Source organism: Numenius arquata, chromosome 7 (genome assembly GCF_964106895.1).
Source record: "Numenius arquata chromosome 7, bNumArq3.hap1.1, whole genome shotgun sequence".
NCBI classification, from domain to species: Eukaryota; Metazoa; Chordata; class Aves; order Charadriiformes; family Scolopacidae; genus Numenius; species Numenius arquata.
In genome coordinates this window covers 58,180,125-58,194,869 of record NC_133582.1, presented here as the reverse complement: position 1 = coordinate 58,194,869, position 14,745 = coordinate 58,180,125, and the positions used below count along the sequence as shown (strand labels likewise).

General features: G+C 36.6%; 1 protein-coding gene across 6 annotated transcripts in view; it reads right to left on the bottom strand.

Annotated features, from left to right (window-relative positions):
* Positions 1-14,745, bottom strand: part of DGKB (diacylglycerol kinase beta) — a 323,154-nt gene that overhangs the window by 215,994 nt on the left and 92,415 nt on the right. For all 6 annotated transcript variants that reach the window (XM_074150986.1, XM_074150987.1, XM_074150990.1 and 3 more), the window contains 2 exons: positions 12,295-12,368; positions 4,585-4,659 (listed from right to left, as the gene is read on the bottom strand). In XM_074150986.1, the coding sequence (XP_074007087.1) occupies positions 4,585-4,659; positions 12,295-12,368 (149 nt within the window). The remainder of the gene's footprint in view (positions 1-4,584; positions 4,660-12,294; positions 12,369-14,745) is intronic.

Sequence of the window (14,745 nt, the reverse complement as noted above, 5' to 3'; positions counted from 1 at the left end):
CAGTTTGACATTGCATGGGGCAACATATTAATCTCCTGGAATGGCATTTTAATGTGCAAAAGTTAACTGGTAGATGGATATATTGCAGCTGAAAATACTGTTTTCAGTTCATACTTTCTAAAGATAAAGGTGGCTGCCAATTTCAAACCACAGACTTGCTAAAAATCATGACGGGACATTTAGAAAAACAAGATCCCAGCCCTTCAGTGTGTGATCACCTGGGATATTATACACAAGTGTATCCTGGGCTCCATCAAAAGAAGTGTGACCAGCAGGTCGAAGGAGGTGATTCTCCCCTTCTGCTCCGCTCTCTTTTTTGGGGTGACCAAGAAAAGAGAACCAGTTCACGAATGTGACGAAAGACACATAACTCTAAACCCAGGGTTTAGGTTTATCGTGAAAACTTACTGAGTCCTAAGTTCTACTCATTTTTAGTGCACATCCGTAACTTTAGAGTACAACCAACCCTCCATGGCTTGCTTTGCCATTCTTTGGCAAAAATGTAATTCTTCCAAAGAAACACAGACCAGGTTCGAGGTTTTGTTCAGGAGAAAATAACTATGCAATTATTATCTTCTAAAAATATTCTTGGTGTATACGTCTTCCCAGAATGCTCTGTATATTCCAAATGTCCAACAGCAAAGAAATGCTCTAGCAATCAGTTCCAATAATCAGGGAAAATAGTGTAATTTTCAAAATAGGCCTATTGCTTTGTGAAGTTACAAAGGCCCAGGTGCTGTAGATTCCCAACTAAATTACAGAGTAAGTTGCAGGGATTCAGTTTGGCTGTCTTGGGCATCTTTTAACTGGACAGAATTTAAGATTTAAAAAGGCCTGTTGAGGTAAACTTGCGGATAGAATTTAAAAAATACATGCTCTCCAAATTAAATGCTTAAGGGAGTTACAAAGAAATACAAGTTTTGTGGATATAATTTCTATTATAGAGTATAAAAATAACATAAATTAGACATTTTAAATAATAGACTTAAGGGAACGGGAGCCTTTTCAGAGGGACAAAGCCTTTGTGAAATGGTGACCTCTCCACAGAGCCCTGTGGGTCCGTGGCTCGACTGCCATTCAGCCAGCTATTATTTACCTCTCTGTGAGGTGAACAATAACTGAATTTCAGATTCTTCAAGATCATTAAATCCACAATAACAGTTGTTGTCAGAAGTAGAAGACTCCTATAGAGATATAACAACCAAACAGGGAAACTCTTTTCAAGGCTAAAAACACAGGTGCTAGGCACAAATTACACAATGTATCAGCCTGGCAATTTTCATGTCACTTTGTTAACTGTGGCAGCCTGTAACTGCGGAGTGAGTACCTTTTATGCCTGCCTTCAGCTGCAGAGCTTACAGGGTTTTTCTCCAGCTCACCCGTATCTCTCTACTCCCAAATAAAGAATGCCTAAACCATTAATTATTACACCAGTGTTTAAAGCGTACTCCTGCCCGTTGGCTGAGAGCTCCTTGATTGTCCGGCCTCGCGGGAGGTCAGTGTCCGCTGTTGGAAAGGAATCAACATCCCAGTCTCGGCCGCTGCGCGAATCATTTGCTTCGTGTACGTATTTCCATATGGATTATGTACATGAGTCTTGACATAAACAGCTCCAAAAACCTCCGCTTAGGCACGCTAAGAAGCTACAAGAAATGTCTTTGTTGCTGTCCCTGCAGTTCTCCAAGTGCCATCCCATCGATTATGAAAGTAGGTGACGCGTCCACTTGAGTAACTGCTCGTTCAGAGCATAACACCAACATTCACTGTCAACTTGTGATAAATATTTTTCTGACCTGCTATGCATCAGCATATTTATAAAAATGCACAATAACTGATATTACAAAAGGGGTTTTTTGGTGTGTATTCCTTCGTGGTTTGTTTTTTGTTGGGTTTTTTTTGTTGTTTTTGGGTTCGGTTGGTTTTGGCTTTGGTTTTGTTTTTGTTTTGTTTTGTTTTTTTCAGGGAGAGGTTCGAAAGGGAAAATGGAATTATTATTTCCAGATTTCAAAAAAACTCAAATATTGGATTCCACTAGTGGCTCTTCTTCCTCTAAACAAAGATTATTTGAACCCTGTTCCAACTCAGGTCTGCTAAGGAGCCCTTCATTCCAATACATTTCTGTGAAATAACATGGCTATCCCACTGAAGGGGAAGAACGGAGGACCTAAGGATCGAGCTGCTGATGTTTTCACAAAAATACAGCAGTTTAACAGTTCCCCTAAGATTTAGGATTTCACTGGTCTCCTAGTTCTCTTGTCTTTCTCCCTGTTACCTAAACAGGAGATACGGAGATTTTCAGTAGAAATGGACTGGAAATATTAATTCATATTAGCCACAGATGTTTGGGACTTGAGCTAGAAAACTTGTGAATATTATCTGCTTGGTTGATGATTTGCAGCCCATCAGAAAAATACCGTCATAAATAAAAAACATTAACTTGTGGGTTACAGCAGACAGTTTGGCTCCACCAAAAACACACAAATGCTACCCTAAGACTATAAGAATTCTACAGGTTGACTAAACGTGTCTGAAATTAATATTCAAAAGAAAAAAATATCTCAGAATAGACTCAGCCAAAATGTATTACAGCAATCATAACTGCTTTAAAATAAATATACATAATGTTTATCCCTTTGCACTCAGTAATTGGCATAAAGAATACACTTTTGGTTTTCTCTGTGCTGTACATCCCCCACTCTGTTCCATTCCAATCACAATGACACATAGGACAATATGAAATAAATGTACCATTTTGATTGACAATCCACTATAACTGGCATTATAGAGACAGAAGAATGAGTGGACGGACGGATGGATGGGCAGGTTTTAATACGCGATCCAGCCCTCGCAGAAAGGGAAACAAAGACTGGTAAGTGAAATACTGTTTATTCAACCGCTTGCTAAAGGGAAAAATTACATGCAGCCTACATAATATTGCCAGGGGCAAGAAGTGATGGCAGGAGATAAACTGGAAATTTAAGATTATTCATTTCTGTGGAATGAATAAAAAATATACCAAAACAAGCTTAATAAAATGCAGCGTCTGTTTGAAAATTAATTAGAAACTTCTTCAAAGTGGCTCTGAAGTAAAACTATTTCGATTCCTAATAGGAAGAGAAATTGAAAATATTTTCTAAAAAACAGTGTCCTGGTTCAAAAGACTAAAGTTTAAATCGTTTCAGTGCAGGGTTTCAGTTTGAACTTAACACTGCCCTCTTGTGCTTCTGCCTTAAAATACATTTTTCTTTACATCACAAAACACATGAGAACCACTAGTCAGTAACATACAGAAATGCAATCAGTAAGTGGGTGGTTGGTTTGGGTTTTGTTTTGGGGTTTTTTTTGGGTTTTTGGTTTTTTGTTTTTGTTTTGTTGGGTTTTTTTTTTTGTTTTTTTTTTTTTTTTTTAAGTTCAAGGAAATAAGATGAATTTGAACAGTTGTTTCAGTTGTTTTAAAAGTCATCATCTCAATCTCTAATATGGCATTTCTTTTATACTGTATGTTAAACAATATTACTTGCTACTTTCATCTCAGTTAAAAATTCTTATAAATTCCTGAAATAAGTTTCTGCAGTTTTTCTAGTCCAGCTACTCTTTGGACTAAGATTACTTAAATTTTCCATATGTGTCAAGACTAGCATAACAAAACATAACAAATCCCATTTGAGTAATAAAACACCACTTGCATTTAGGTAGAGGATAAAATTACAGGCATGAAAGAAATGATGCATGTCATTATTTCAATTTTTTCAGCAGGTCGTGCACCATTCTGTAGGTTGCACACCATTCTATAGGTTGCACATTAGCCACACGGTAGTGCAAGGTATCCTGAGAATCTTCACTTCCAAATGATTGGGCCCAATCTGCTTTTGGGAGAAAAACTGGCAGAAACTGTCAGAGCGTACTCTTTCCAGTAATATATCTGTGGTAACTGAAATATAACCACATATATTTCCACCTTCATCTTATTTTCCTCCAACTTAAAAGAAAAAAAAAAATTTGAAACAAATAAAAACTCCCAAGATTAAAAAAAAAAAAAAAAGTATTCAACCAACATTATAAATTTCACGTCAGTGAACATGTATCTCCTAATATCCTTCTGCAAACTCTTCTCACTGATGTAAAATTTAATGTATCAGTGACATAACTAAATAACATCCAGTACATATGAAATGAATATATATGTATATATATATTACACAGACAAATACATATCTGCACATATGTGTTTATGTAAAAGAAATGTATGTATGTCCTGCAGGTCAGTCTTTGAGGTTGCTTGATATTTATAACATAAAAGAAACCCCCACAAGATCTCAGGTTGCTGATACAGCAGTAAAAGCTGAAAATAGGATGAAATTTATCCCACAGTTCTTATAGAGGACTGCATGGTTATCACTAAAACATATGATACACAGTTTTATTTGTACGCGTAAACAAATAATACCTGTAAATTTCTGCAGTCATTCAGAGGTTGCAGTGTTGATACATTCAAAACATGCTACATGTGCCTCAGACTGTTCATTTGATTATGTAGCATTTTATTAAATGAGTTCCTGGTAATAATATTAACTGTAGACTTACCCTGGCATTGGTCCATTTCCAGAAAGACTATAAACTTGACGAGGATTTAAAAGGTACTGAAATTTTCTATAAATTCTGAAGAGGTAAAAGAGACAAGGAGACAATATTTACTTATATGTTCGGAATTTTTTTTTTTAACCTATCAAATGAAAGAATTAAAGCAGTTAGCACATACTATAATTATTTGAATTGCAAAATCTCATTTATACAAAAAAAAAAAATCAAATATTTGAACACAGTAATTATAACTCATACATACAGTGTACTGTGGGAATAAAATTGAGACAGAAGTGCCACAAGCTATCTACAACTCCAATGCTGTATATAGAGAGAAGGAAAAAAAAGGGGTAAGGACGTAAAATGACACAAGAAAATGTGAGTCAAAAAAAGCATTTGGAAGAGCACATTCGTTTCCATTAAAGTAACTCCACGGTAGAGATTTATTCCTGAAATTCATTGCTAACACAAAATTACAAGTATAACTAATTACAAAAGCAAATTGTCTTTGCCACCCACCAAAAATTTCCCCATAGGTTGAACAACATTCTGAGAAAGGAAATCCGTTGTCAGCTACGTCTCCTTTGGATTATATTTGAATGGGAAGAAAATAAAAAAGATTCAAGCCCATTGCTTTACTTAAATTACATGTATTTTAAAATTAACTTAATAATAGGAAGCAATTTATTGATACAGCATGAAAAACATTGTCCTAGCCCATAAGGGATCCCATTTTCTGTCCCAGCCCCAGCAAATATTTCTTTAAATGGCAGAATATTTAAAAAACTGTATCTTTATAGATTTGAGGCCACTTGTCCTAAAAGTATGACAAACATTTCTTCACTACAAATATCAGAAATGTAATTTTCTCCATTGACTATGGCACGGTAGCTTACACATTTCTTACACAGAAACAAGCGAGCACATGAAAGAGCTGGAGACTAGAATGTATAAATATAACTGGGATCTATGGCAATAGTTTAAATTATAAACCCCCACTTCTTGCTTTTAATTTTAATGTTTATGTCCTCAAGCTAATTAATATTTTAATGTTTTTAAGAAAGCATTTATTTTTCAACTGATATTTCTACTCCTTTCTTTTTACTGCCTTAAATAAAATAGAAGCATAGTAAGAACTGAATTTTAAGTTAAAATGTCCATGTTTTCAAATTCAGCAAAATAAACCTGTCTAGACACAATCTATGTGCACATTGAGTTTTTTTTTTTTATCTTCTTAATGGCAATGCATAATTTATCAGGCTAGGTGGAAGACAAGGGTGTAAGAATCCTGAAGACAAACAAATTTATAATTATCTCTAAAATTGCCAAATTGGAACATTTTCTTAACTTCTCAATTATTTAGCGATATCAGCTTCTTCATAAAGCATCAAACACACTCACACAATCTATTCCTGATGCCATTCCTGACAGACCAAGTCGATGTGAACTGACTGCTTTCACGTTGCAAGCACACACACATCATTGTCGATGGCTGCGACAATGACTAAACCGGACGTTTGACAGTGGATTTACACCACTGTATATTTCCATTTCATTTGCAGCATCTCACCAACGTAAAAGGATCCTATTTCTAATTTTCTAGTTAGTATATGTAAGTTGCTTCTCAGTGACGTATAGGATTTAACATGGCCAAAGGTGCTGCTAACTTAATTTATGCAGCTGACAGTAAGAAGTTCACGAACAGCATTGTTAAAGGTCCCAAAGGTTTAAGAGTTATTTGCCTTAGAGTTTGGTGTTACGGAACATACAGCCATTCCCTACACTCACAATACTGTTGTCAGGTATCAGTGAAGTGCTATAAAACCCTTCTTAATAAAGAGGGAGCCAGGCATCTCTAGCCAAAATCCAGAAGTCCTGCAAGAATGCAGAGATGACATTGAATTAAACCTGATTCAGCGCAACCATTCATAGGTACCAGTCGAACATCAATACCAGATGATCGCTTTATAATGATGCACTCCAAATGACACATCATGCTTCAAGTTATTATTACATATTTATTATGTAGGCTAGTCTGTGTAAAATTCATAAATTGACGGTTCATTTCCATTCATATGTTCTCCAAAAAAGAGGAAGAAGTGATCTATAAACATTTGCCTTCACACCAAACAATAACTAGACCTAACAGCGTGACACATTCGAGATGAGGAAACAGCCGGTAATTTAGCCTTCCAGTTTTATCCCTACCGTACCAAACAGCCTACTGATACACGTTCCCAAACGTCTTGCTTCCACATGTGAGGAAGGAACCAGACATGGTTTCCTTCAGACTGGAGCTTTGTGCTGACAAAGCCATGAGGCAGCATAGTGGGTAATGCCCACTTTTTGTGATGGAGTTCAATTTCAATTTTCAAGAACTTTTTTGTGATGGCAGCTTTTTGTGATGGAGTTCAATTTCATGAACCATGCCAGTTCATGAGATTACTCCTTGTCACCACCACCTCCAGCTGGTTCTTACCCCACGGCACAGTTTATCAACAAACAGTTGTGTTTCTGTAACCGTTTGTGGGTTTATTCTGTAATCTGGAAAACTAAACAGATTAAACTTAAAATACAAATCCTAAGAAAAGTTTCTCCATTGTCATTTTTTTTCCCTTCACAAAAAATCACGTCCACGATCTTGTATGAACCTCAAAATAGCTGCACTAGCGTAACTGAGGAGGCAGAAAATTACAGCAAGAGTGGCCAAGAGGGCTGGGATCGTCTTTAAACAGCTCTGCTGCTGAAGAAAATACTCGAGTGCACTTTGGGTTGAGTTAGACTGAGTTATCTTCTGAAGTCGTAAGATCACCACTTTAGAGAGATAAAAGACAGACAGACAGAAACGCACTGGCAATTCAAAACTGGCAGTAAAGTTGCCTACACCAGGGAAGAAGTTGGCCATAGCAGTGTCTTGTGCCAACTGAGGGATGCATCTTCAGTCAGCTGGGGGTTGACTATTCAAGATGTGGTGAGTATAGGCTAAATTCAACCCTAATGGCAGAGAAGAAAGAATGTGAGGACTCTTCCACAACAGAATGCTAACCATCTTCTCTCCTAGACATATAACATTTGAAAAAGATTATTTGAAACTTCTTCTACGTTTTATCTCAATGCTAAATGGAAGCCTAGAAAGCCAGATTAATCAAAGGGTGGGAGAGAAGAGCGACTCGGAACCAAAGTTATTTGAACACAACAAAGGTCAAAGACATCATCAACCTGTGCTGCACAGACACCGAGCGTGGAGTCAGCAGGAAACATCAGGGTACGGAAGCTGATCTCCAGTGCATCCAACCGCACATTTGTCAAGGAAACAATTGTTTAAACTCACCTGCTGGTCAGGCAAATAAATTGGAAAATGGAGAAGTGGAAAACAAAGTAATGAGTACGGCAAAACAACAGCATGATTTAGAAAGACTCTTATGTGAGAAGCATTACCCTTAACAATAACTTGTAGTGCTGCTTCAGAAGCACTACATGCTTGTTGTATATTTTTTCAGTTGAAAGAAACTATTTTGTCAATGAGGTTCTAAATATATGCATTCTATTCACAAATTATTGAAAGCTGTTGTCTTGATTAGTCAGATGTTAAACACCAACAAACAGGACTCGGTTCTAGGATGAAATGGACGTACTGCAATTTTTTTCTGATTAAATTTACCACACCCCTCCATTTTATGCACAATCACTGAAAACATGTTACAGTGTGATATAGCCTGAGGAAGACACCTGACTGGGTTTGCTGAACTCCTATCCAATCTCATGTGTGATTAAAATTTATTTTTGGTGTGTGAAAGGCTTAAACTCATCAACTTTAATTCTAATTTGCTACTGTCTTCTTAATAAACATTGAATTATATTTTTGTTCTATTATAAGCATATGTATTACCCATTGGACTAAATCATTGAAGTCCACATAACTGTAGATGCACTTGTGTTTCAGGTGACGGGCAGTAAGTATTAATCTCTCCATTGAGAAGGAAGTATAACTGGGTTATTTTCATAGGTCTTTATTTTGCAATTATATTTGAAAGTCATAGAATTGGGTTTTAAAAGACAAATCTATTCAAGAATAAGATGATATTTATCACTACACATTTTCCAAAACTCTGGCTTTCTAAAAGTATTGAAAACTTATTGATAAGGTAATTAGGTATGATTGTAGAGAAAGTATTTTTGTGTTCTGAATGCACTTTTTCTACATATCCATTTGTTTCCCACCATCCCTATGTTCCAACATTCAAAACCCAAAACTAAAGCACCTAACTTTTTTTACCTTAAAGTGATCCTCAGTTCTTTTCCTTTGCATTTGAGAGATTTGAGAAAAATTGCAAAATACAAAAGGAAATGACAGAGTATTACTGGGTGAGTGCATTTATTCAACTGGTTGTCAGATGGATGCATGCACTCTTCTCAAGTCTAAGGGCAATGAAATGGGCTGGGTTACCATATGGCAAGGCATAAAATCTCATACGGGGAACTGTGGGAACACTGGAGTCTTGACAGTGTCTGCAATAACCTTTCTGTGTTCAATGAAAGTCAATTAGAAATCATAACTTCATTCATCATGATCTCTCAAACACCGAAAATCCTAAGTAAAGACTGAAGAATAGCTTTCAGTAAAAGATCACCTTAATCTGAATGAGTCAAGATAATGAAATTCTCATCTACAAAAATTAGTAGGGTGGGGGGGGGGGTGTGATGTTTCCACTGCTGTGGAAATCCAATTTTTGTTACAGCCTATCCTCTACTCCCAGCCTCTCAATACCTGAGCAGAGTACAAAATCGCTATAATTAAAAAGCCTGACTTGAATTGAATCACCATACCTGCATTTTTTAAAGCTATTTATGTCTCCAAATGTCCTGTGATTTTACTTTTCACACCACATACCTCCCAGAAAATTTGGGATGGGGGTGAGGAATATGAGATTCTTCTTTTTCTGGTTACTGACTTTAGAGCAGCCAGATAAAAACCAGGAAAAGGAAAAACAGTTAAACATTATTGTTCCCTGAAAATGTTTTTATCCCTCAGATGAAATCTTCATTAAAGCTAATCTTCAAATTAAAGGTAATAAGCAATCTTAACATCCTTATTTTACAATTTATTATGTTACTGGTATTGATATGAAACATTAACACCTAAAAGTCAGAGGGCAACCCTCTTCTCATTAAATAGTCCATATGTGGACTTTTTTTAACCTTTTTGAATCTAGATTTAGATGTAATCAGGAGATATTGTCTCCTGCTGGTGAAGAACTTGAGGTATGGTTACATGGCTATGCAGGTGACCTCATGATGAGCTCCTCCTAACACAGAAATATTGAGTGCAACCTTGACACATTAGTATGCTATCTAACATTTTAGTTTGGATGGTATCAAAGCCAACTTAAGAGGTTCTCATACTTCACAATACTCAGTTGCTGGTGGCTGCCCTCATGCTACACACTTCATTATGTAACGACACTTGTAGGTAATGGAGTTAGTGAATGAAGCGTGTATAAGGCATAGAATCATAGAATGGTTAGAGTTGGAAGGGACCTTAAAGATCATCGAGTTCCAACCCCCCTGCCATGGGCAGGGACACCTCCACTAGAGCAGGTTGCTCAAAGCCCCATCCAGCCTGGCCTTAAACACTTCCAGGGATGGGGCATCCACAACTTCCCCGGGCAACCTGTTCCAGTGCTTCACCACCCTCACAGGAAAGAATTTCCTCCTAATATCTAGTCTAAATCTCCCCTCTTCCAATTTAAAACCTTTACCCCTTGTCCTGTCACTACACTTCCTGACAAAGAGTCCCTCTCCAGCTCTCCTGCAGGCTCCCTTCAGATATTGTTAGGCTGCTATGAGGTCTCCCCGGAGCCTTCTCTTCTCCAGGCTGAACAACCCCAGCTCTCTCAGCCTGTCTTCATAGGGGAGGCATTCAATTTTAAAAGTCAAAACATTCCTATGATCTGCTTGGTCTCAGTAACAGTTGCATTAACATAAACTGAGAAGTGTCAGACTGCAATACATGAATGTGAATAGGAGCCTGGGAAGGGGATCAGGTTTTAAACTTGCTTTTACCCTGGAGAATCATCTAACGTTAAATGACATCCCTCGTGCATTAAGCCCATTCAGACAGTAGCACTTGAGACCAATTATGAGCTGGGAATAGAAAGCTGTGAAATAGCATTTCATTACGTTGTTGTAACTATCTACGTAAGTACAGCTCTCTAACCTGCCTCTCACCTATGTAATTCCAGACTGGATCCCAGATCCACTCACTTCATATCGGTACAGTAAAAGAGTCGAGCTGAGTGCTAGTGCATTGCCTTCCACAGTGCCCCTTCCTGCAGAGAAGACCAGGGCTACCTCACACTGCTGCTGTGTCTGAAACACGAGTGCTCAGGATGGCTCATATTGCTCTGTTGTGATTGCAAAGGCACGTTCTTTCAGCTGTTTAGAGTGAATCTGTTGGATCATTAACTGCCTTTGACACAACTAGCGTTGTTGGCATTGCTGGTATCTACGTATTCCAGTCCAGGGACTACATAATCTGCTCCAAAATGATAATGTCTTCTCTCAGAGCTCTTGGAATGCAGTTTTGGCTACATGTTCCTCAGCTCTGAGAACCCCCCAACATCTACCCTGCAGGATTTTGTCCCTTCTGTCAGTTTACTTTAATGGACGCTGTTTGAAAGAAGTGATCTAATGGAAGCAGTAGGGAAGAGGCAGGGAAAACTGACAGTTTACTTGCTTGGTTCCAAACTTTAGAGTCACACTCGTTCCCTCCTTCTGTGTTTTTGGATACCCACATCACCCAGTTTCCACAGGTACCACACCTTCAGCCTGATCTTGATCAAAAGACCGTAGCCTTTTTCAAGACTTCAAGGATAAATTACAGCACTGACATGGTAAGCTAAGCTACATAAATTTGGGGATTTATGTGATGATGAAAAAGGGACATATTGTTGGTACTTGCCATTCTGAAGTACACCCTGAAAAACCTGCTCGGGGACAACTAATTCAGCATTTCTGCCTGAGTTTGATTGACAAATCAGGAGGAGAATGCTCCTTACGCCTATTTTATCATGCTTCTGATACACTAACATTGAAACATAAACTTAGGCATTTTGAATTCAAATCAGTGTAATTACTGACATACATAAAATTGAGCATGTCTTTAAAGTTTGTGTGATTGGACTTTCATACTTGATCTGTATTGTTAGAATGCTTCCTATCTAGAGAAATCAAAAGGTTTCTTCACTGTAGGAAATCATATGGAGAGGCCGGAGAGTCTACTCACTAAATCCTTGAAAGGCAAGTCATACATTAGAAAATGGAATGCTGTTTCCAATTTAGATTATTGGCCTGTGCATAATTATTACAGAGATTAAAAGAAAACCCTTATAACTTCAAAGTTGCAATGGAAAATATAGAAACTCACATCTTCACGCAAGTTACACAAAACCATACACTGAAGATAGCTAATTTTTGTGATGTGGAATGAAACTGTTGTATAGAACTAATTCTCATTTTTAACTGCAGAATTTATAACTATATGCTGGTGTGTACCTGTTCTAAACATGGCAATGGGATGTTCATATGTGAGACATAACAGTATAGAATGTTGGATTTCTTTTCATATGCAAACTTTTAACATTCATTTTTTAACATATCACAGAGATCAGAATAGAGAAAGAGAGAAAAAAAAAAAGAAAAAATTAACCTTACCTTTCTCCTTGTTTCCCACCACTTTTAGGGTTGACAAAAACTAAAAGTGGATGAGTGCCTGGAACTGGAGTGATCTAAAAGAAGGGAATAACACAGCCACTCATTAATGCTGTGTGTTGCATTCATTTTTTCCTATAGTAGACAGAAAACAAAAAGCTTAATGCAAACTCTTATGTTATGCTATGTAATCCAGCTGGAAGCAATTCCATAATTTGCAATAACCCTCACTTCATTAATTTGCCACAAATTGCAAGTGATTTTTTTTTTTAAACGCTAGCTGTCTGTCTGACAGCTGCAATGCCATTTTAACCTAAAATTCCATTGAAATATTGATATATATAGGTTACATCCCTCAATAGAGAAGAAAACTTTAAATGCAAGAAATGCATGACTGATTCTGACAGTAATTTCCTACGGAAAAAGCTATGAAGAAACTGTATTTTGTAGTGAGAAATGACACTATACTATTATGGTTAAACATAGCTATATGAAATTCTACACTTGATGGAATAATTCTTTAATTTTTTTTAATGACAGAAACCTGCAATATTTGATATGCTATGAAATCACACACTTCTTAAAATGCAAGAAGTATCACAATAATTAGTTCCTTTAAACATCTTAGAAAGCTGGAAAAATTAAAAAGTGGAAGAAGGACAAGCCTGAGGAAAAGAATGGAGAGAACGATATAGTGGAGGAACCAATGACTTCTACCATGTGTTTTAACTCCTTTTGCATGGAATGTTTCATAAGTTCACATTAATGTTTAGCTTTTCAAACTAACACCTTCCTTCAAAGTGGTAGTATTAGTCTGCATTTTCAGATTAAGACGTGTGTTCACTGCCTTTGCTCTCTAGACTTGGAAGAATAAAAAAAAATAGATCAGAATAGATCAGATGATCTGTCTCTAATATCTGTTTTTAAACCATAAAGCTAGACTATTCATATTTAAAATTATCACTTTTAGACATTTTTAAATTCTAGAATGTTTAAAAGTATATTAAGAGTTCAAAATCAATATCTCCAAAGTCGTGCTCTAACAACCTCAGAGATGAAGCTTAGACTGTTTCAAAATGATACATTGAAAGCTCTTGCTCCAAATCCTTATTCATAATTCCTGAAATAACAAAATCTTTCCAGCTGAAGATTTCATAAAATGTAATTTCATAAATGTAAGGCAGAACTCCAGAAACACGATAGCTAAAGAGTCTTACAGGCATGCTATAGACATAGGCATATAATCCTATAGGAATCCAAAAGCACTTCTAGTAGGAAGTATTAAGCGCTAGTGCGTCAACTCCATCCATAACTTCACAAACAGTGGATCCAAATCCGTTCCAATATACACAACAAATAACGAAAAACCCCAGCAAACTCACTGGAATTAAACCCAGCATAAAACCAACCCAGTATCACAGTCTGGCACAGTATGTGGTTATAGTAAAGTGGTGTGTGTTGAAACATATATCAAATGGCAGGATGTAGTGAAGTTTGTCATATATTTAATTTTTATCTACTGTTTTAATCAATTTTAGTTATTTAGCCAATTCCCATGATGTTTGTTCCTGTGAACTAAGTGTAAACCAATGGTGCTCATTGTGACAGAGATGGACTACCTACTGAACTCCCTTAGGACGCAGGTTAATTAATGAGACTCATCCTAAGGTTATACATGATCTATTACTTCCTCTAATTAGAAATAATAATCCTGATCATTATGCTGGTTAGCTAGAAAGAAGTAAGATGAATGTGCTTAACTATGATTAATTGTCTTTAAGTCGTGCAGATCTCCACTGCCACTAAGTTATCCGCTCACTGCTGTCTGATGGAAGGAAGGTTTGATCTTGATACTTTCCTCAACAAAAGCTAAATTATGAACTTATTTCTATTTTAAATCTTTTATTGCAAAACTTAACCATATTATTACAAGCAGAAGGTTTAGGACCATCAAAAAAATCTAACAACCAGTTTGTATTACTTCCAATTTGAAAATAAGGCCTCATTCAATGAATTTCGTACAGCTTTACCAAACTACTTTTCTAGATAATGCAGAACTTTCCATATGATAAACAATACAACTGAAGATTTAGACTATATTGGTGAACATATTCAAGTATTAATCTAGCATGATTTAAAAGCAATCTCCACAAAGTTATTGGACAAGTGACTTAAAAAAAACAAAACAAAACAGCAAAAAAGGTGGTGGACCAATTATATAGAGCTTCTCCCGTACTGAAAACAGAGGTCTAAAAGGAGTAGTCTGGGTATCTTTGATATGTTATTTTGGGAACTTAAATCATAAACCAATGCAATTAACGTAATGATCAAGTTTTCTGAATAAAAAAGTTTCCAAAAAGAAGTCACAAAAATTCTTTTTCTGTTCACCGAAGATCATGTTAAAATGAAACCATGCCAGCAAAATTAGAGTATTAGAATCAGAGTAGCGTGGGT